This window comes from Eleutherodactylus coqui, chromosome 8 (genome assembly GCF_035609145.1).
Source record: "Eleutherodactylus coqui strain aEleCoq1 chromosome 8, aEleCoq1.hap1, whole genome shotgun sequence".
NCBI lineage: Eukaryota > Metazoa > Chordata > Amphibia > Anura > Eleutherodactylidae > Eleutherodactylus > Eleutherodactylus coqui.
In genome coordinates, this window is record NC_089844.1 from 124,192,783 (window position 1) to 124,216,578 (window position 23,796).

The following is a 23,796-nucleotide window of genomic DNA, read 5'->3' on the forward strand; positions in this document are numbered from 1 at the left end:
AACCCCATGATGCTTTTATGGGCTGCGTCATGGCATGGCATGGCCTGCTGAAAAAGCCTATGCTATACCAGTGAACGACGTGATCACCCTGCGTAATGGGTGCAGTTGGACAATTGCTGACGGACAAATCAATTGCTGTTAATACCAATGCGTCCTTTGCGCACAGCTATGCATTTCAGCAGGACACGTCGAGAACCTGCTGACGGAAGCCATTTGTTCTTCCTGCATTGAAATCAAGCAATTACAAAGTGTATTTCATGCTTAAAATTAGTTTTCACCCAGCTTGCCATACAATGAGTTTTCTCTCATTACACATCAGCAATGTGATGAAGCTTAGGTCATGATTTGCCCCGTCACAACTTTAACTAGGACACCCCATATAGGAGCAAGCCGCAGGATCAATGCCAATCACAATTCATTGCTGCACCTCGTATGGCCTCTGACTGCAGATATCCGGCTTCTAAACAGTAAAGACAAGCACTGCCCACGAGCCATAAGATACATTGTATGATTTATTCCATAGCACTGCATTTGTCCGTTCCACCGATCCCAGCACGACTCTGCTTTTATAAAGAAAATGACAGTTTCAGTGCCAACGTGACATCCCGGTTTTGTACTGAAGAGAGTAAGTGTACAAAATCACCGCGTCGGTAATAAATATTGCATATTAAAAGAAAGTCCACTGTAATTAAATAAATTGATAGAGGTGTTTATATTGGCTGTGCCGCTAACATACAAGACAATCACACAATAGGGGTGGGGTAGGGGGTGGAGGAATCCCAAATCTTCATGATAGGCAGAATTCTTGCTGTCGGGATTGGCTGTGACATTAAGCTATGGAGGAATAGTGACAAGTAGGGTGACACAGGGTATCTGATAGGTTGATCTGCTTGGCTGTCACATTGTAAGAAAACCATGTGCTTGCTTGGCATTCATAGAAAGAATAAAAAATATATATATAGCAGAGCTGGGTAGGTTTGCCGACATTCACTCTATTTCACTATTCGTTTCAGCTACCCCCGTGACATAATTTATTTAGAGCAAACACTTAATTCTTCCATCATCTGAATAAGAGGACAGCTCATTACCGCTGCTCAGAAATGACTCTTCAGAGACTCGGATCATGGAATGAAGTCTTTTGGGCTCCAGTTTTTATTGTTCTGATTCATGCAGCTCCTAAAATCAAATATTTTCTCCTGCTCAATCTAGCTCGATGGGACTGCTGTCGTCCTGCCCGTCTTCCACGTCTTCGTCCTCATCCCCGGCTCCCATTAGGCTATTTAACAGATTACCTTCAGAAGAAGAAAAAAAATCATATATATATTTAAAGGGGAGTTATGGAAATGCTGTGGATTCTCCACAATGGAGTTAGCTGCATAAGATCTGCAGTGTTTTACAATGTGAGCAATATGGATGGATTTACGAGATGGTGCAGAAAAAAAATAAGTAAAGTCTATAGTGTAAATTGACCAACTTTGTGGATTTTAAGCTTGCAGCATGTGAATTTATGCTGTGGATTTTCCCAGCAGATTTCACCCTTGCAAATGGGGAAGGGGGAGAAATCCACTGCAAAATCCACACCATTTGGTGTGGATTGTGCCGTTGTCTAAAGTTCACAGCAGATCCAACATGTGCAGATAGGTCATCGCTCCAGTGCCTTCACAGAGGAGCGATAGCCGTTCATTGAATGGAGGTGGACAGCGCAGGAGATCTCTTCCAGCTTCCGGCCTCCATTCAGTGCAAACAGCCAGCCATTCAAAGATCAACAACTGCCTGTTTATACTGGAGAGAGAAGTCGCTCACTAGTCACTTTGTTGCAGCGACCTGAAAAAGAACGACTCCCGACTATCGAACAAGTTCTCACTCAGTCCCCTGTTGGGTGCCATGTTGACAGGGCCAACAGCCGCCCAAAATTGCTCATTTGGGTGATTATTCGTGCATTTATTTGCCCATGTGAAAGTACAGTTTTCTTCATTGAAGCTGATAGGATGGCATGGCAAGAATGGGGCATGCTGATGCGGGTATAGATGCCCCAATGAATAAAATGCACATAAAAAAAGAATGATTTAAGAGGGCCTGTCATGTTGTAAAATGAGCTCTACAGCTGCAGCAGCTCCAGCAGCATTTTTTCTCCTTTTTCCATACCTGCCTCCATTGACCCATATGGACTCTTCTTGGCTGACTCCCAGTACCGTGAATCGATCAAGTGGGCGCTCCCCACCATTGTCAATTGGTGATGCTGGACTTGATTGACACTGAACGGTGGGGAACACCCACTTGACAGATTCACAGGGCTGGAAGTTGAATCCAAGAAGCGCCAGAAAGGACAAATAGAAACAAGTATGGGAAAAAAAACCAAAAAAAAAAAAACACTGTCTGCCACAGCTACACAGCTATGCAACCAGTCCCGCTTACTTTACAACATGACAGGTCCTCTTTAAACTGCAGTATGTTCAATATGTGCTAATAAGTGGTGCACTTGTCTGGTATTGTAGTTTTGGCTTGAATGTGGCCGTGCTGCAATACAAGACATCCCGAGCTGTCATCTCCCTGGCTTGGTTTTGAATTCCTGTGTAACTAAGCACTGTGATTGGATCGAGCGCCAGCCAATCACAGCCGGCACTCGACTAAACAATCACAGGCATTCAGTGATGGCATTCACTGAATGGCTGTGAATGATCAAGCGCCAGCTACGATTGTCTGGCGCTCGATCCAATCACAGCGCTTAGTTACACAGCGCTGATGGCGGGGAAACTCAAAAGCGAGCCAGGGTGATTACAGCCGGGAGAAGTCTCAAGCAACTTGCCGCACCGCTGTTTTTTTCCCCCCTCACTCGAGCATAAGCCGAGGGTAGCTTTGTCAGCACTTTTTTTTGCGCTAAAAAAAAACTTGGCTTATACGTGAGTATATACGGCAATCCATGGACATGAGTGATGCAGTTTCTGAGGGGGGGGGGGCGCGACGGATCTTTTCAGGAAATCCCCTTCAGTTGTAGCACTGTACTCAACACTGACACTTTTTCCAACTCACCTAATAATCCCCCATAGGAAGACGATTGTTTAGGAGGTACGCCAAAGAAAATCTGTCCTATCCTATCCAAATACTGCAAAAGAGAAGAAAAGTTGTAACCTTGATAAACAATATTATGCGCAGTGTAACCAGATATCCTGTGATTGCATGAAGGTTGGGAGCCGTTCACATCACTCTCATAATGCACATTTAACATATATGATAAACGTACACGAGAAAAACTGGATACCAACGTATGCAATTTTCCACACGCGTACGTTTAAGTGTATGCATTAAAATATAGCCATGACAGTCTGATACTGCATATACGTTTTTACTGAAGAGTCTTCTAGGGGTTGTCCGGTTACTTTTCCAAACGTCAGCTGCATCTGTGTGAAAACAAATTAAGCAGTACTTACCTTCCATTGGCATCACTGCCCGTTCTCCTGGCATGGGCACTCACTTCCTGGGAGCCATGACGGCAGGAGTTCTGATTGGCGATGCTGTGACCTCCAATTAGCAAAGAGCAGTCACCTGACTATGCTGCAGCAAGAGACCAGCAGGGCTGCAACGCTGAGTTGCCGAAGCCAAGGACGGGCAAGTACTGCTGTGAATTTGCTATTTTCACACAGATGCATCTGACATAGAAGTTCAAAAAGTAACCGGACAACCCCTTTAAATAAAGTTTTGTGGTTGAACACTTTTTGCCTAGGTATACGCAAACAAAGCGTTATAAAGTCTATACGTCTCCTATTGACTGCAATGTACAAAATAAATCTAAACAAAGAGCTTACACAAGCATATACCTGGTATACTACACTACCCTATCCTACAAGAAGAGCTTACACAAGCATAAGGGAGCTCCAAACGTAATCAGACGCACGCACTTACGAACCATGTCTGACCAATTGTAGTCAATGGTTACGTTGAGTAACACGTTTCAATATTCTTTTAATCAGGCGCATACAACAGATAGCTAAAATAGCATGTGAAGACCCCCCCTAGTCTTAAGGTCCCCAAACACATCAGACTTTAGTTGTCCCCACCGGCTGAATGTGCATATTGGCGCAGGCCTCTTACCCCTACTGTTTCCTTGAACCGATTACTACATGTAACCGTGGTTTTGTTTCTGTTCCCCTGTCTTGTAAGCGCTGCGGAATATGTTGGCACTATATAAATAAAGATTATTATCTGGCTCTGCCACTAATGACAAATGGTGTCAGGGGAAAGAAGGATTGGGGATGTTGAATTTCAAAGCCCAATACCGTGGTTCCTTGAGAAATAAGCTGGTTGACTACGGCTTACCTCCCTAAATGTTCAGCTGAGCTGGGGCAGCCGGGGATAACAGTTGTTGAATGTGTGTGGGCAGCCTTAGTCTTAGCACCTAAAAAACACTATATAGTGCCATGTGCACCGAATATTGGCACCTGCCAAGTCTGTTTAGGCCCCCTGCCCACTGCCGTTGGATATTCCGCCGCGGTGGAGCGGGGCTGTCAGTTCTCTGTGGTGAGCCTATATGACAGATAGGCTCACCGCAGGGAATCGTGGCATGCCACGACTTAGATCCTGCACGTGGAAAATCGCTATGATTCTCTGCTCGAGGATACCGTGGCTGCTTTTTCTATAGCAAACGGATTATCACCCCAGGTAACGCAATGAACGACATGGACAGGCAGCCTTAGGAAATCATTGCATGCTCCAAAATATAACAATTCTGTAGTATCTTCCATTATAATTCTACACTTTGTTATTCCTCCTAGAAAGAGATGAATAAATTGACAACCGCCGTTATTAGATGGAGGTGTATCCTTACTCTGTTGCTGTCCAATCAGAGGGGACAGACCCTATTGAGAAGGTGAATCGTTACACCCAGTAGTCAATTTATTCATGCATTTACAAAAAGGAATAAAATTAGGAACATCATAAGGTAGGATTTTGAGAAACCATGTTCCTAAGGCGTTACTGAGGCAGACAAGTTAGGAGAGCTGCCGATAGATCCTCAGGATTTACTGACGCACAAAATGGGAAAAAAATAAAATAAATAACTGAAAAACATGGAGGGTGATCTGCTTTAGGGTCGCCGAGGGTCGTGAATGACTTTGTATGTTTCCATAGAAAATCGGCAATTTTTTAACAAGAATTTTATACAAAAAAAAAAAAAAAAAAAAAAAAATCGGACTTGCAGTGATTTTTCAAATTCAGACTAGCGGTCTAAGAGAAGAGTGGTATGTGCAGGTTATTTCTGTGCAAATTTAGCCTAAGAAGTGAAAAGCTGCTAGAAAAGATCCGTGAAGCACATCTGCAGCCTACGAAGAAAACGCATAATATATCAGTTCACGTCCAGGGTCAGACTACCCAATTAAAGGAATGGTGCTGCACGGAGAATCGATCATTAGACGTGATGCTTTAAAAGAACGTCTTGTGAGAAACACATCACTGTCTTGTTCTTCCTGACCTGCACCAAGATATATTAATGCAGCCCTCCAAGCAAAGACCAAAAGTCCTGCCTTTACCCAGAATGCAGGCATGCACTTCACCCTCAAGGTTGTGCCCTGTCAAACAGGAAATCCAAAGGCTTTTCTTGCAGGACACACTTGTAAACTCAGGAGCATACCCAATTCCCAAGAAGTGATTGCCATGACCGCCTGGGAACCTGTACAGAACAGAAGTCTCTCCGGAGTGTTGTAGACCAGTGTTCCCCAACTCCAGTCCTCAGGGACCGCCAACAGGTCATGTTTTCAGGATTTCCTCAGTATTGCACAGGTGATGTAATTATTGTCGGCGCCTCAGACATTGCCACAGGTGTTCTTACTATGGAATATTCTGAAAACATGACCTGTTGGTGGTCCCTGAGGACTGGAGTTGGGGAACACTGTTGTAGACAATGGCAGATTAATGTAGAGCCGGTCAAATCCCCGAATCCAACACTCCTAGCAATGTGATACTTGGCATCTCATCTTATGGTTACTTTGTGTTCTAATCCCTGCATATTCTTCCTGCCTAGATTACGTCAATGTTTATTCTGATCGGTTTCCACCTACCTCATTATACATTGGATCTCTTTTTAACGACGGCTGATACTGTTCACACAATACTGTAAATACGGTTAATTTCCCACTAGAAATAAAGAGAATACATTTAATCACAATTAACAAAATTAGAAAAGAAAAGCTGAAAACTCGTTAATGGAGACCTGACATCTCATATTTCTATGGAGCAGAGCAACCTCCAAAATATAACCTCCCCATAATCCCATCCACAGTAAACCAACAACTGCCCATAGAGCTGCCCTGTATGTCGCTGGTCCGATCCACCTTCCTGCACTTTTGTATCGCTTCTGGAAAAGCTCGGCAGCTCCATTTTGCTTTTGATTAAGTCAATTACCAATAATCCTAAACTGTGCCTAAAATAATCCATAGAGTAACAGTAACCGGCACTGCCTTATACCGTAACTGCCTTATACCGTAACTGTACTACATACAATCAGGGAAAGGAGCCGGCACTTTTTATGCTGGGGGCAGGGAGCCCGGTGCAGCAGGCCCTTCAACACGAAAGTTCATCTTTGAGTCAAACTTGTGAGTATGTTTTTTTCTGAAATGGAGCAGCACATGGGCCAAGTGGGCATTCCGCTCCTGGGTTCATGTCGCCCCGTAGTACAAGCAGCCAAACCTGCTGACAAGTTCCCTTCAACTTCTACCAGTTTTGTCCCAGTAAAAGAAAGACAGACCTACCCCTCTACAGCCAGTAGTAGAAACCAAATGAAGTTTAATAGGGGCTGTACAAACGGAGGACCCTTCTCTATTGATGGATGCTTCTCTGTGTACGTCGTGAAGACCACTAAAGCGCTTGTTTTATTTTTTAAACAAAGGAATCTGCAATTGAAAGGAAAAAAAAACAATAACATAAAATATGTGAAACACTTCTTGTAGTAGCGCAGATTTAAGCACTGAAATACGTTTCCAGCTACTGAGTGTGTGCGGAATAATCACTTGGAGGAGTTGTGCCAAGTTAGAAAGTTATTCGAGTACTGAGACCCTACTGATCGAGCAGTGAGGGTCCCAAAAGTTCTCCACGTTAATGAAGCGCAGCTTGTGCATGTGTGTGTCACAGCTCCATTTATTCCAATGGGAGCATCAAAAACTGTAGCGTACAAGAGCTCAGTAATTTCCAATACTCCCATTGAAACGAACAGAGTGGTAGTAACATGCTCTACCTCCGCTCCGTTTATGCAGGGACCTTCAGTTCCCCAGTCTTGAGATCGATAGTGGTCCCAGCGGTTGGATCTCCACTGATCGCATAGCTATCCCCTATGCTGCAGACAGGGGATAACTTTATAACTTGGTACAACCCCTAAAGCTGGTAACCGGGTTATTTAAAATGGCAGATGAAGCACTAGAAGCCTCTTCTAAAAGAAGGAACTTACTGCAGGACAGCCTGGGCCACGAACATGTCCACCTCGCTACGGTAGCCTCGAGTGGATGAATATTCTACTAACATATTTGCGCAGCCTTCCCCATCAGAGGAGTGCAGGAAGTGGTAACGGGATTCATAGTAGTTTTGCTCTGAAAAAGGAGGCGGTTTATTATCATTTACTCAAAATGCTCCGGGTATATAAACTTATTCTCCCCTCCCCCCACGGTGCAGCCTACCTTTCCATAGTGTTACAGCCAGTAACTGATGTAACTTTGGGTGACCTAATTTTCCTGATCCTCCAGTCGACCACTTAAGAGCTCGGGATACAAAAGCCACTCGCTCAGGAGAGTTTGGATCCATCAAACTGAACAATTTGGCCAAGTTTTCTACAGAAATAGAAGTTATACAGTTAATATTTTACTGCAAATGAGAAACCCAAAAAGGGAAAATAAGTCAATACCCAAAACGTGTGCATATAATATAAAACTTAGATTTATTTTAAGACAGGCCAGATGGGCATAATCTCCATATCTTGTAGTCGTAACGGCCTACAGCTGCATGCACAATCCTTCCTAGCTGAAGTCTCACACTCCCAGCATTCCCTGGACAGAGCCGACTGTAAGTATTTACACCAATCACTGTATGGCAATCTGATGTAGGAAAAGCCATCCCCACTACATTATAGCAACTTAGCCAAGTAGTTAGGGCTGTGCCTGACAACTGTGTCAACTGACAACCAGCAGAATATAATAACCCACTGAAGATTACTACTAAACCTGTAAATACACCATCCTACCGAAAGTAATTAATTACACACCTGAGCAAGAATCAAAAGTAGTAGTTATTTCCATATGCTAATACTTAATGGGGCTCCTTTGGCCCTAATGACATATGAATACTCTCCGTGGCAAACTTTATACTAAAGCCTGATACACTTCAGCTGATATTTCCCTCCATTCATCCTGTAAATGCCTGGCACGTTCTCTCATAAAAGCTGCATCAGGCTCTCTCTCATAGTGCAAGGAGCTTCGTCAATGGACAGTTCAACAATGGAAGAGTATTCTATGGAGTAGCATGATTTATTTCTCCATTTTCAATTCAGATGAAGGTACCCGAGTGTGGAGGAGCCTGAGGAATGCCTTTTGAGTATGTTGTACCAACAGTTAAGTACGACAGAGGTTCTGTTATGGTCTGGGGATGTTTTACGTGGCATGGTCTCGGTCTGCTGATTGTAGTGACAAGAATCATGAACATACTCAACCTTGAACATCTTTGGGACAGACACTCGTCAGATGTTTGCAGGATGAATAAAGGGAAATACCAGCTGAGCTGTATTAGACATTAACAAAAACTACGTCATGGAGTATCCAACATCATTACAGCCAAAGGAGCCCCACTAAGTAGTAACATATGGAGATAAATACTATTGTTGATTTTTGCTCAGGTGCCCAATTACTTTTTGTAGGATAGCATATACATATCAACAAATAGAATTAAAAATGGTATATGGCGTCATTAATAGGTTGTAAGCCTATATGGTGCATCACACATATCATTCGGTCTGGCACCCTATATGTATGCCTTTTCTGTGAATACTAAGCAGCCCCTCCCCTCAATATGTGGTAGGTATGCGAGCGGTTGTTTACACCCATGCAGTGCTCCTCTGTATAGCAGGTTGTCTATATGCTGAGGAATGTGGTGTTTATACCTGCCCTTGCATTCTGTATCAGGATACCAATAAGTATGGCTGTCTTCTTTGCTTTTTTTTTTTAGTAATTTAAAAGAGGCCAGATCACGGGTGCAATTGAAAATGTAGTCAGATTGTGACCATGAATATTACCATAGGTGGTCACTGACAATATACCCACACGCTATGTGCTTGGCGCACAAGAACAGCTAACATCTTACCTGAACAACCTATCCTACTTAGTGTCTAGCAAACAACACAACCTGTTTAGGAGCTCTGCCCTCCCACAGAACCTTATGTGTCTGAAGCCCAATCCCTATGGAAGTGAAGAAAACAATCTTCAAGAATACCTAAGATTGCGCCATCTGCTCCAATGCATTGTGCAAGCCCTTGAAGGAATCTATGTCCACAACAGAGTACAGTGAGATGTGGATGTGAAGCCCTGGAATAGTCGGACCTCGTGTGTCAGCTGAAAGTTATTTTTACAAGACATGCGCACTGACCTAGTAATTCTTCAGTCACTTTAGCTTCCGACTTCTCTAGTGACTCCAGGACAAGCATGGACAGATCCGCCGCGCTGTTTTGCTTCAAGGGAAATAAAAGACAAAAGTGACAACTGTGTTTCTCTCAGACTTGGGCTAAAACATCTGCGACTCTCAATCTGTATCTGCTGCATGTAATATAATTCAATCCCAAGATTCGATGGTTAACGTGAATAGGGGCGCGTTTAAGCGTCATCGATTTGCTGCAGATTTTGTCTGCAGCACATCACTCCTTCGATTCGGATTCAATTGAAAGTGTGAAATCTGCTGCACCAAAATCCAAGCAAATTAATGATGTGTGAGTGCGCCCAAACTGTAGAAACCTTCTGCAACTCAATGCATTACACCAGCTCAGAGCACCGGCCGTTCACCGCGTGTGTGTAGTCCTGACTAGGGACGTGCGAATCAGTGAACGCTAAGGCCACCTGCACACGGGGCAAATTGAATTGCGGATCCCAAGGTCGTCACCGGTGTGGGCGATCCACTGCTCAATTTGCCTGTAGATGTGCGTGGAGATTCCTTTACTCCACACACACACACATACATACATACGGACACAGTGTGCCTTTAAAAAAAGTAAAAATTTAAAAAAAATAAAAAATATAATTCACAGCATGCTCTATTGTAGCCCGGACTCTGGGTGGATGGCTTCCATTGAAGTCAATGGAAGCCGTCCGATCTGTGGGCCTTCTGTAATTGACGCTAGGCGATAGCGCGGCACAACAAAACATTTAAAAAAAAAAAAAGGATGTGCACAGGGTCGCCGGGTTGGGGGCAGAGCCTCTGCCGTACCTCCTCAGAACTTTAACAATGGAAGGGTTTTCTATTATGGAGCTGAAATTGCAGCTTTACAGCCTCCATTGTGTCATATAATACACCATAACAGAAAAATGCATCCAGTGGTAGAAAGAGAATAATGAAACATTTCCACCGATCCACCCGACTCCTGAGCATTGAGTGTGATGGATTCTACAATAGGTCACTGAACATTGGAGAAATGTGGAACATGCTCTTACTTGACCATGGCTGAAGAAGAGCAGAGCCCCGGAATACATTAATTCTCTTGCTTCTGCGTGTTTGTTCTGCGACATATACCTGAGAGAGAAGAAAAAGACATTAGCTAAGAGAGATGAATTTGCATCGCCTCTTGAAGACTCAGTGGGTACGGGCTGTGTGCAGGGGGATCCGCGCCGCATCATCAACCCAAACCGATGCAATCAGTCACATAGTTTATTTACAGTTCGGTGTAGCTTTATAAAGTGCAGTGTGCGCACATTCGGGGCATTATGACCCAGTTTCTGTAAACCGCCAGCAGCTGGCATCACATGGACCCAATCACCTGGCACGACTATTGGGCAAATAATCGTTAGGGTTTTCAGCTCGATAATTGTTTGTGTGCAACAAGCGAACGATCAGTGAGAATGTAGCCTTCATGCGGGCCTAGAAATCACATAAACCGCTTCCAGATTGATTTGCTGACTAGAAAGCAGCGGCAGAAGGTTGTCTAGAAGGAGTTCTGATCCAATGAGGGATCAGAACTACCAATTACTGGTCACTGTTAATGCAGGTCAAGAGAACTATATACAATATATACTCTACAGCTCATCTAGCTGAGCAAGTTCAAAAACCCAGGGAGCCAAAAACAACCTAAATATTTGCTGCTGGCGCCTTACTTTTTATGGGTGGCTGACCGTTCAAGAAAGCGCTTACGGGCAATTGTCGCCCCATGTAAACACAGCACTGATGGGGCAGGTGAGTGATAATCGATCAGTTGTTCTTTAGCTCAACAAGCGACTGTCGGCCCAAGTAAACAGGCAGTCATTCATCTACAGATGACTGCCTGTTCACTGTGAATGGAGGTGGGCGGCCGGATGAGATCTCTGGCACTCTCTACCTCCAATTACTGAGCAATTATTACTTCTGTGTGAAAGCTCAGGACAGATAATTGCTGGGATGGCTGTCAGATGCTTTAATGCCCCCAACAGTCATCCTGTGTGAAGCCACCCTAAAGGCTGCCTCACACTGGCGACGGCGAGATCGCCCTTGCAATCCACGTGAAACCACTGGATGCGAGGCGGTTTTATGTGAAACCAGCCTTGTATCACTGCAGGGAATCCCTTCGGCCCCGCCGCTTCTGAAGGGATTCCCCCACAGGGCTGAAGGGATCCCCTGCAGCGGCTGTCACAGCTGTGGCAGAGGATCGCAAAGTTCTCCCTTTGAAAACAATGAGTGATATCGCAAAAAGATAGAACATGTGTGAAAAAAATTAACAAAAAAAGCTGCATCACCTGAGTGAAAACATCGAAAATGATTGGTTTCATAATTCTGCATTTTCATTCACAATCATGCACCTTTTTGGCCAGTGTAAAGGAGCCCCAAGTTTAGGGTCTAGGCACGTTCGTATCGTCTGGCTACTTACAGTATCAGTCCTTGAATCGGGAACTTTATAGTACATAAATCTTAATAAGCGAATTACCCCAACAAAAATATTTAGCATCCACAGGATAGGCGATAAACATTGATTGTTGGGACCCCCAGGGATCACAACAAAGGTGCACCCGAGCCCCCTTGTGACTAGAGAAACAACGCGGATCAGTGACCATCGTTCCATTCATTGTCTTAGGAGATAGCCAAGTAATGCGCTTGGCCATCTACCCGGCTCCCACAGAAGTGAATGGCGCAGTGGTCACACATGCTCCAGTCCCCTGGGGGTGCACCATACTCATGATTCATGGGGGTCCCAGCGATCAAACATTCACCACCTACCCGGTGTATATCTATATCTTTGGTAGGAGGACCCCTTTAACAGAAATCTAAAAGATCTGCACTTGGCATGTCTTGAAAGGCTCCTGAAGGTGATGGAGAAGTCCAGGGGCACAATATCTATGCGTGAAGATGAGGTGAAGCTGCAGGTGCGAAGGCTGGCATGGGTGAGCATCTGCTGGTATGTCAACCACCGCCATCTGTAGGCACAGCACTGATATACAGAAGGGGCTAAGGAGAAGGTGAATGGATGTGTGTGCCTTACATCCTGTTCACACTTGCGCTACATGGATTTCTTGGGGTTTCTATTAAACTTTCGGGTATTTTTGGTTGTAAGAACAACACAGCCCGATTCATGAGGTTTAAAGAGATGGAACCCAACGGACCCATTAGTGTCAACAAGGTCCGTCCGGATAGGTTTGTATTCATCAGCTTCATTGCTTCTGTTAGAACCGGCAGTCAGGGCATCACAGAGAATTCAGTAATCCAGCATGTTGGCAGGGGGGGGGGGGGGGGGGGGAAGAGAAATCAGAATTTACTACACGATCCTACAACAGTAATTGCACGCCTGAACCAAGAATAGTATTTAGTTCCATATCTTAATACTTAGTGGGGCTCCTTCAGCCCCAGTGACATCAGATACTCTCTGTGGTATACTTTCTACTAATGCCTGATGCACTTCAGCTGTTATTTCCCTACATTCATCCTGCAAACACCTACTAAGTTCTCTGAAAGAAGATGGATGCTGTTGATATTTCTCATCCGACGTCCAGTTCCGCCCAAAGATTTTCAGGTCAGACTCTGTACAGCCAGTCTAGTCATGGAAGATTCATATCCTCAAACCAAGGTAAAACAGCGTTGGATTTGTGACAAGGCACATTGTCTTGTTGGAAGTATGGCCGACCATTCCCAGAGTATTACCACATTGTTGGCAGCACATTATTGTGTAGTATGTCAGGATACATCTCCGTGCTCATGGTTCTTGTCACTACACCCAATGGACCAAGACCATGCTGCGTAACACATCCCCAGATCACAACGGAACCTCTCCCGTACTGAAATATTGGCACAACACACTCAAAAGACGTTCCCCAGGCTCCTCCACACCCAGGTACCTCCATCTGATTTGAAGATGTAGTAGTGCGATTCGTCCCTCCATAGAACATTCTTCCATTCCTCAACTGTCTAACGATGACGCTCCTTGAACCACTGTTGATGGGCCAATGCATCTTCTTTGGTAGAACTCACCAGACATTTGCAGGATGAATGGAGGGAAATACCAGCTGAAGTGTGTCATACATTAATAAAAAGTGTGCCACAGAGAGAATCCGATGTCATTAAGGCAAAATGAGGCGGCTCCAAATATTAACACATGGAAATAAATCCTTTTTTGATGCTTGCTCAGGTGTCCAACTCCGGTATGTTTGGTGGGCTGCCGTATTCCAGAGCTGGACAATATATTACAGGCTTCAGAGGCCACATCTGCCATGTCTGAGCAATAAAGAAGTGCATACACAACCCAAACAGTTAAGCACCGGTTGTACACTTTGCAGCACATGGGCTCCTCGGCCTGCCCCATGTATGATGGATGCTGAGCATCACACACAACCTGAATGTAATGTAGGATCCACAAACAGGTCAGACCAGTTTAATGACACCCACAGATTAGGAAAGTCCCAGCAGGCTTTGGAGGGAAGAAGTTGATCTACAAGAACACAGAGAATCCCCTCTACAGCACATCCGCATGGGTTAGGGGGGGGGATTCCACAAGTGCTTGCATCGGCAGTGGGGAAGGCTGCAAGTTATCCACACACGAGATATCGATCTGATGAATGCCACTTTGGTTCAGCCGGGCACATGTCTGTTCACAGTAGGGAAGATCGCCGCTACCCGCAGGAACATCAGGTAGCTGAAATCCAACTGACCGAGCCTCACCTCCGATATCCGCCACTGGGGGAGCACCGAGAACCCCCATACAGATCTGTGCCAATGTACCGGGTCATTGAGCTGAATGATGCCAGACAGACTCCACTGGCTATAATGGGGTCTCCGCGAAACTCGCGATTTCAGTCCGTAAAAATAAATTGCATTGTTTTCACCGCGCGTATGTACGTTTTTATTTTGGGGGGGGGGGGGGGGGGGGGAAGACATCCAGCCCCCCCCCCCCCCCAAAAAAACCCCACCGGTGAGTAAAAGATAGGGACTAACTATAGGCAGAAGTTACGCCCGTGCGCCTGGCCTTACGTTTCCTCCAACGTGCCAAATTACGCCATTTTTAGAGGCTTCGCTCGGCTCACCTCTGTGTCACAAATTCTGTTAAAAGTTGTGGCAAAATAAAAAAAATATATATATATATATATATAGCGAAGCACAATTTTCTCTGCTGGACGCCATGATAAAAACACAACAGCCCCAACTATAGTCAATAAGGGAACGTTGGCGGCAGAACTGACGCTTCTGTCATTTCCGTTTTTCTGCTCCTAGGGGTGAACAGAGATACAAGAGCGCGAACGCAGCGCCAGGAAGTAGCGATAACCGTCACCTTACGGCTTACACTGGTTTATTTGGTCTTCTCAGATTACAATACGCCCGCACGGCGCACGTTCTATTATTGCCTTCTCACGCGGGAATTCCGGTCAGGCATACTGTCAACAACTAGCGCATGGCAACAGTAATGGCCACCAGTAACCACATGGTGATGCTGAGCCCCATGGCTGCCCACCTGTGAGGCACCGGTCTAACAGCTGTCACCTGCCAGATGTCACCACAAGGCCACACTGGGACATTAATATAGTGAACAGCAGCTCCAATGGCCGCCCTGAGCAGGCAGGACGAGACCCATAGCAACTAGGACACGTCAACCAATCAGCAGCGAGGTAACTGTCAGGCTTTCAAACGGCCAAAGGGTTAATATACGATCGTTGACAGAGTGACAAAGCGCGCAGCCAATCCACTAGCAGGATTGCGGAAACCCCGCCCTTCCCCTAGCAACCAGAAAGCCATTAACCAATCAACAGTCACTTCAGGGAAAGGCCTTGGAAAGCTCTGGAACGTTGTAGTCAGGAGGAAGGATCGTAGAAAAATAGAGCCAGAAGCCCCGCCCCCTGCCGTACCTGAAGAATAACGTGCGGTACATCTGGTGGGCCTCGTAGTAGTCGCCCTTCTCCACGCTGGCCCGCAGCTTCCCTTCGACGCGTTGTACTCCACCCCGGTTCCGGGCGCTGCCTTTGGAGCCCTCTTGCTCCGCCATTGCAGCAGCCATCATAGGGACGGCACAGAGACGTCACCGGAGCTGCGCAGATCAGCAACTCACACGCTCGTGCCTCTCTCCGACGTACGGAAGCCGAATGTAGTCAAACGGAGAACCCAGCAGCGTGTCATGTGACTCGGGGGCCGTTGCTGATTGGCTAGTGCCAGGTGTGATAGCAACATAATAACACCGTGAAGTTACAGAAGCCTCTCCTCTTACAGCACATGTGTCAGACACAACCGCTGCCTCATGTTATGTGGCCCGCGGCATGCCGACGGCCGCTCACCACTGTAGTGATTACCAGCTGGGGTGCCGCAGCTCCCCACTGGTAATCACACTGACAGCGCTGATCCTGGCGCACACTCTGATATCAGTGTGCAGCCGGAATCCTTCTCCCCTGAGTTCCCTGCTCTGCAGTTCCGCAGGAGAGGACTCAGGGAGGAAGCGTGCCGTGCTGCACTCTGTGCACCCGGGCGCATATGAACTTTTTCCACAAGACTTCTGCACTATTCAGCAATTCCAGCAACGTGATTGGTTGTCTGGGTTGGCTGATTCACAGTGATTGGTTGTTTGGGTTCGCTGATTCACCAAACAACCAATCAGGTTGCTGGAATTGCTCAATAGTGCAGAAGTCTTGTGGAAAAAGATAATATGCCACCCGGGCTCAGCAGGATCCGAGGAGGAACGGCGCTGACAGCAAGGAGGAGGTAAGCATATGGCTGGGGAAGGGGGAAGTTAATATTGCTGCTGGGGGGTTAATATTGTTGTTGCTGGGAGGAGGTTAATATTGCTGATTGCTGCCGGGGGTGAGGGGGTTAATATTGCTGGTGTGTTAGGGGGATGAGGGGGTTAATATTGCTGGTGTGTTAGGGGGATGAGGGGGTTAATATTGCTGATGTGTTGGGGAGGGGTTAATATTGTTGCTGGCAGGGGGTTAATATTGCTGCTGGGAGGGGGTTAATATTGCTGTGGGGGTGGGGTGGTAATATTGCTGGTGGGGGTGGGGGTTAATACTGTTGCTGGGAGGGGGTTAATATTTCTGCGGGGGGGAGGGGTTAATATTGCTGGGAGGGTTAATATTGTTGCTGGGTGTGGGGGTTAATATTGCTGCTGGAAGGGGATTAATATTGTTGCTGGCAGGGGGTTAATATTGCTGCCGGGTTGGGAAGGGGATGGGGGGTTAATATTGCTGCGGGGGTGGGGTGGTAATATTGCTGGTGGGGGTTAATATTGCTGCTGGGTGGGTGGGGGTTAATACTGTTGCTGGGAGGGGGTTAATATTGGTGCGAGGGGAAGGGGTTAATATTGCTGGTGGGGGTTAATGCTGCTGGGAAGAGGTTAATATTACTGTGGGGGTCGCTGTTACTACTGGGGCCACTGTAGGGGTCACTATGACTACTGCAACCACTATAGGGGTCACTATGACTACTGCGACCACTATAGGGGTCACTATGACTACTGCGACCACTATAGGGGTCACTATGACTACTGCGACCACTATAGGGGTCACTATGACTACTGCGACCACTATAGGGGTCACTAGGACTACTGCGACCACTATAGGGGTCACTATGACTACTGCGACCACTATGGGGGTCACTATGACTACTGCGACCACTATAGGGGTCACTAGGACTACTGCGACCACTATAGGGGTCACTATGACTACTGCGACCACTATAGGGGTCACTATGACTACTGGGACCACTATGGGGGTCACTATTAGGGTTCGTTCACACGGACGTAATTGCATTTCGGTCGCACAAATGCGCTACGTGTTTGCGCAATCGAAAATCGCTTATACCTACGTATTTGGGCGCGCAGAAAAGAACGCAGACGGGCCCACTGAGACGGTGCGCTAATATGCAGTGAATACATCGGTTTCCTGCGCGTTCACCACGTATTTGCGCGGCCCATTCACTTCAATGGCCTATTGGGGCGCGCAGTACGTAACAGAATAGGTCATGCTGTGTGAAAATATCCATCATGTGAATGAACTCAATGGCTTCTATTCACTGCATATTATGTACGCAAATACGCTGGTGTGAACGAGCCCTTACTGTACTGTCTTACAATCAGACCTTTGAAGGTCACCATAAGCCTGATGTGGCCCCCGGTGAAAATGAGTTTGACACCCCTGTCTTACAGCAACTATGTGCTTTAACCCCTTCGATACCCAATGCATTTTAGGACCTCCATAAATTTAGTTTTTTATTACATTTTGGAGTTTTAGAACTTGATTTTTAATTTTGAGGTCTGTTGGAAATTTGTGCTTTTTAGATTTGCCAAAGACCGCCCATTTTTAGCTTATTTTTTTCATCAGCATATTTCAAGGGCCGTCATCATAAGCGTATAATGTCCTTTTAAGGTGGCTTCACACGGACATATTTGCGCGCGCAATACGCAAGAAGATGGGTGAAACGCTGCGTAACTCCGCTGGACAAGGAGCACATCTGGAACTCATTAGACTAATTAGCTATTTCATTTGGTTCCTATTCGCATCCAACGTTGAAATTCACATGTCCTGCGGAAAAAGTGCAGTAAAATACATTGGGCTGAGGCGCTTATGCTGCTGGAAAGGGGCCATTAGGCTGGATTCACACAAACGTATATCGGCTCGGTTTTCACGCCCAGCCGATATACGTCGTCCTCATCTGCAGGGGGGGAGGATGAAAGAGCCAGGAGCAGGAACTGAGCTCCCGCCCCCTCTCTGCCTCCTCTCCACCCCTCTGCACTATTTGCAATGAAAGGAGGTGGGGCGGGGCGGAGCTAAGTTCTGCAAATTAGCCCCGCCCCCGCCTCTCCCCATTGCAAATAGTGCAGAGGGGCGGAGAGGAGGCAGAGAGGGGGCGGGAGAGCACTGGTCCTGGCTCTTCCATCCTCCCCCCCCCCCCTGCAGACCAGGACGACGTATATCGGCTCGGCGTGAAAACCGAGCCGATATACGTTCGTGGGAATCCAGCCTCAGGCTGCGGTCACACTTGGCTTTTTTTTGTTGCATTGAATGGCATCATTGAATGGCTGTGATTGGTTTATCGAGCTCCAGCTTTGATTGGCTGAGGAAACGCTCGTGAACCAATCGCAGCACTCACTTGTTGGAGGCAGGGTATTCAAGGCCCGTTCCCAGCAAGAGATGCTCCATTGGCATTGAGGGCTGCACGGAAGCCTGCCGCAGCACTTGGGACTAGCGCAAGGGACTCGGACGGCTCCTGCTAGGTGAGTATAAGGCACCCACCACAAATAAGACCCTGTGCCTCTTTTGGGGGGAAAATGAATATAAGACAGGGTCTTATTTTCGGGGAAACATGGTAGTACTTCTTCTCCTCATCTATAAAGGCTCTTCTTCCTCCACCAGCTCCCCATCTGACAGATCCTAAATAGAAGCTTCAGACTCTGAACTAGATAAGTCCTTTTCATAGGCTTAGAAGGACCAGGTTTAGGAGCAGGAGAAAGATGAGCTACAGATGTTTGAACCTCCTCTCCAACCAGCCATCTGATATGACAGTTTTAGCTGTACATTTCATGCGTAGTTGGAGCTTAGAACCTTCTTCCAGTTTTTTTTACATATAAAGCACATTTCTTAGCCTTCTTTTTAACGTCAATCTAAGGCGGGCTGTACACGGGTGATGCGGTATCCCGGGGTGAAGCTCCTTCACGGGAGCCGCCGCCAAATCAACGCCAGTCAGCCCTATCTAATAGATAGGTTGATTTCGGAGAATCGGGGCAATTTGCAGCATGCTGCGAATTGCCCGCTGCGAGCGGAGAATCCCAATGATTCTCCGCTTGTGGACACGGCGCCGGCGTGATAAACTGCCGTGGACAGGGGGCCTTAGTCTCTGTTTTTTTGACACCCAGTGAATGACAAGAAACTCTTGTAGTGCTGTATAAACAGCAGTGTTCAGTAGATGTGGCCCCAGAGGACCACTCATGGTATCGCCTTCACAGCCATCCATAGTGCTGCTGAGGCAAGCCAAGCCTTTACTGTTCACCGCTTGCAGGCTAAATTGGGACCTCCGCCTAGTTCCCTACTATTAGGGAATTTAAATATGGCCCTATGGCAGGCGTAAATGCTGATTCCGAAGAGGCATGCCTACATCATGACTCCTTGTGCCACAGCGGGCGTTCCTTCGTAGTGAAGAACCCGGGGAAGACAATGGCAAACCACCTCGCAAAAACAGTCTGCCAAGAAAACGTCACAATGTGACGTCATCCTAGGAGTTGGTCACGACTCGGTGCTTGCACCAGGGGATTTTACCTTAGTCCTGGGAGGAAGAAGAGCCGCAGCCACCGATCAAGCCCAGTCCACCTAATCCACACAAAAAACCCTCTCCTGTTTGTGTCTATTACATGGTCAGGAAGAACATGGGGAGTGGGGGGGGGGGGGGCTTTTAAACTCTTCTTCCTGTCCCTACAGAGGGCAACCTCCAGTTGTACTGTCATGGCTGGACCAAAAGGAAATGACATGTTAACTATATGCGCCAGTCACTATGATTATGCTTATGACAAAGTCATATAGTTTTTATCATAATTTAGTTATTTTACCAAAAAAAAAAGATTCTTCTCACCACATTGTGGCCCTGATAATGTGTTTATTCTTCCATAGATGTTGCTGTGTGAGGACTTGTCTAGTTGCAGGCAAAGCTAGTTCTCCTTGGTATTATTTCAGGATGCATACAGTTTTTAATATTATTTTGAGAGCTCTGGAAGAGACTGAAAAAATCCCAATTCTGGCATTGTATGGGTTTTTTCCTTACAGCCTTCATCATTTGGAATAATTTAGGTTATATTGTATTCATTTTTTGATTGCGTGATTTTTATATTTTTTTATGTCAAAAATGGGAGAATGTTTTTTTTTTGAACTTTTGTTTTCATTTTTATACTATTAACTAGAGATGAGCGAACGTACTCGTTTCAAGTAATTACTCGTCCGAGTACCGCCATTTTCGAGTAGTTCAGTACTTGGGTGAAAAGATTCGGGGGGCGCCGGGGGGCGGGGAGAGGCGTGGCGGTGCGGGGGGTAGCAGCGGGGAACAGCGGGGGAGCCGTCTCTCTCTCCCTCTCCCCCCCCCACTCCTACCCCCCATGCCGCCACGGCGCCCCCCGAATTTTTTCGCCCGAGTACGGAAGTACTTGAAAATCGCGGTATTTGGGCGAAAAAGGGGCGTGGCCGAGCACGTTTGCTCATCTCTACTATTAACCCTTTGCAATCCAATTTTGGATTCAGGGTTTCCTAGGGGGCTTTCTCCTTCTGCCATTATACAATGGCGCCATCTGCTGGCTAGAGCCAGTACTGCAGTATGGGACATGCTGGAGAGGCCCCCGACAACAGAGCGGCCAGTAATATACAGTAAGAATACCCTGACGGACGTCTTCCGACGTCAGAGCTGTACAGCCTTCAATCACAATGTCTTCAGACGTCAGACAGTGGATTGGAAAGGGTTAAAAAATGTTTTAAAATTTTTTTGCCTCCTAGTGGTATTTGAACATGCAATGAAAACGTTTTGGCAGATGCTGATCCAATTTTAAACACAAGCTGGTGTCCATCTTCACACAATAAAAAGAGAAGACTACCAGTAACCTATAATTTATTCTGTTCTCCTGTAGTAGTATCTGGAGTCTGCAGCGGAATCTGGGCCCTGAGCGCAGCCGGCGTCAGCACATACCTTTCTCTTGTCTCCTCTAGCTGTACTGTTGACGGCTGCAGCCAGCCGCCATCAAGACATGCGCAGTACAGATTTTTTTGCTCAATCTTTGTTTTTTCCCGTGCCGTTGCAGGGCGATGACGCAAGTACCCGTGACCTATCCGCAGTGTCAATTGTGGATGGGCCGCAGATCAGATGGCTTCCATTGACTTCAATAGAAGCCATCCATGCGGAATCCGCACTAAAATAGAACATGCTGCGATTTTTCCTCCGCTCACGGAAATCGCAATTGGTTTCCTCAAGTGCAGGAAGAAGTGTTCTCACCTAGCATGTTACGGACGGTATTTGCTGCAGATCTGCAGTGCGGACTCTGACCGCGGATTCCACAATGCAAATCCATTCGTGTCAGCTGGTCTAAAAATATATTTTTTTACACGCCTCGTCAATGAAATTTCAACACCAGGAAAAAGAAACGTTGTGGAATTATGGAAATCGCAGGATCAATAGACACGTTAATGACATGTAAATGATTAAAAATGGGAAAAAAAATATTCAAGACATTCTCTATTAATTAATTTTTGAGTATGAGCCCCATGCACAGAAACTCGTGCTTACACTCCTTGGCATGCTATTGGTGAGGTTATTAATGGTTGTCTGAGGAATGATCTGCCCCACTGAATGCACGTAGGCACACAAATCATCAAGATGCGCTGCTGGCTGGTCCCTTTGCAATTGCTGACCAATGATGTACCAGATGTCTTCGATGGGAGATAAGTCCAGAGGCGCTGCAGGCCATATTAGCTTGTTTAGGCTACACAGGCTGTTCACGGTTGCATGAGCAGCTGTTAGTATACCTGGAATGAAGACTAAAGGGGTGCCACCCCACACCATAGTCCCGAGAGCAGAACCATTGTGATGTTTCCTCGTGAAAGCCTCTTCATTATGCTGTCTACTTGATCTCCAGACCAATTTCCAGCTATCACTACATCTGAGAATGTGGGACTCATCACTGTAGAGGATAGACCTCCATTCCAGCCTCCATTGCTGCCTTGCTCTGCACCATGGCCACCTTTGAGAGCGGTGGTGTAAGGTGGATGGAACACAGTCCAATATTGTGCAAGTGACTTCTGGTGGTTTGTGTAGACCAGTGGTTCCCAACCTTTTTCAGCCCAGCGCCCCCTTTAGGTATTGGGATGGTGGCTAGCACCCCAAGCCTTACTGGTTTAAACCCAGTCAAAGTTTACCTTGTTTACAAAGTTAAAAGTACAAATTAAAATACCGAATACTTTTTTTTTGGAAAGTTTGATAGTTCTTAACAGATTAGCATTAATTGTGAAAAGATGTCTCTAAAAATTACCAAAGAAGTATCTTAGTCTGCTAAAAAGTAGGTGCTAAATATTTAAAAGCAGGTTAATTGTGGAAACAATAATAAATAGGTTTTATTGCAGAAGATATATTTTTTGGGGGAAGCAACAATACCATCTTTAATTATATCATTCGACAGAAACGTACAATGTATAAAGAAAATGCGAGATACACCTTAGTCATTAATGGTCAGAAGACTAATTAAAATGCAAGAACAATGAAATTCAACTAATAATACTGTTTGTCACAATCAATCTGTGTCATTAATGGCTGCCTTGGGCCTGATGAGCAGACGCCAATTTCGCAATATCTGGTTCTATCTTTGTCAACCGCAGTCTCAAGTCGACCCTTACACATATCTAAAGTTGCTTTCTTTTTTTTGTCAGGAGCTGCTGAACCGCGCTGAAGCCCCTCTCCACTAAGTACATAGATGGAAAAGCTACCACAAGCAACCTAACTTCCTGACGCAGGATAGGATAGGAATTCTTCACTTTCACCCAAAAACATTCATAGCCACATTGTTGTTAAAGTGCTTGGGCTTCACTGTCGTGTTTCAAGTCTATCAACTGCTCTTGTAATCTGGGATGAAATACTCCTGTGTCTGCTGAAAATAGATTGAGTACCCACATTGGTATTTCAAGGGTACACAGATCATGAAACCTAGTTTGCATGTCTTCTTTGGCTTATTTGAGGTGTGAGCAAAAAACGTCTCTTTTTTGTCTTTGCATGCAATTTCTTGAAGACTTGGAAACTGACAGAGCTCACGTCAACTCAGGTTATTGGTATGAGGGTCCAGTTTGGCAATGAAGGAAGAGATTATACCTTTAGCCTTAATGAAATTCATTTTGTCTCCTTGTAGCTTTGTGTTGACCTCATTGAGTTTGTCAAATATGTCTGCAAGATAGGCAACATCAAAACGTTATAGTTCGATTGCGTCACAAAGGCTTGGATCACTCGGCCGAAGAAACTCGAATACTGTGTCAAAAAGTTCATAGAAGCATCATACGCGCTTTCCTCTTGACAGCCACCTCACTTTGGTGTAGGAGTAGACATTCAAATTCTTCGTCAAGGTCTAAACAGAGCTTGTGGAAAAGACGTTCATTCCAAGAGTGCGATTTTATCTTG

At 45.9% G+C, this 23,796-nt stretch overlaps 1 protein-coding gene and 1 long non-coding RNA gene across 2 annotated transcripts; one reads left to right on the plus strand and one right to left on the minus strand.

The window, feature by feature from the left end:
- Positions 1 to 494: 494 nt before the first annotated feature.
- Positions 495 to 15,776, minus strand: GET4 (guided entry of tail-anchored proteins factor 4). The gene is made up of 9 exons (XM_066576357.1): positions 15,528 to 15,776; positions 10,668 to 10,746; positions 9,613 to 9,694; positions 7,659 to 7,808; positions 7,433 to 7,571; positions 6,741 to 6,881; positions 6,051 to 6,126; positions 3,031 to 3,103; positions 495 to 1,292 (listed from the first exon to the last, which is right to left on the minus strand). The coding sequence occupies exons 1-9, from the start codon at positions 15,677 to 15,679 to the stop codon at positions 1,201 to 1,203; spliced, it is 984 nt and encodes a 327-aa protein (XP_066432454.1). The 5' UTR covers positions 15,680 to 15,776; the 3' UTR covers positions 495 to 1,200.
- Positions 15,777 to 16,305: 529 nt separating this feature from the next.
- On the plus strand, positions 16,306 to 23,330 carry LOC136576791 (uncharacterized). The gene is made up of 2 exons (XR_010786406.1): positions 16,306 to 16,371; positions 23,058 to 23,330. It is a non-coding gene; the product is annotated as an uncharacterized lncRNA (long non-coding RNA).
- The last annotated feature ends 466 nt before the right edge of the window (positions 23,331 to 23,796 follow it).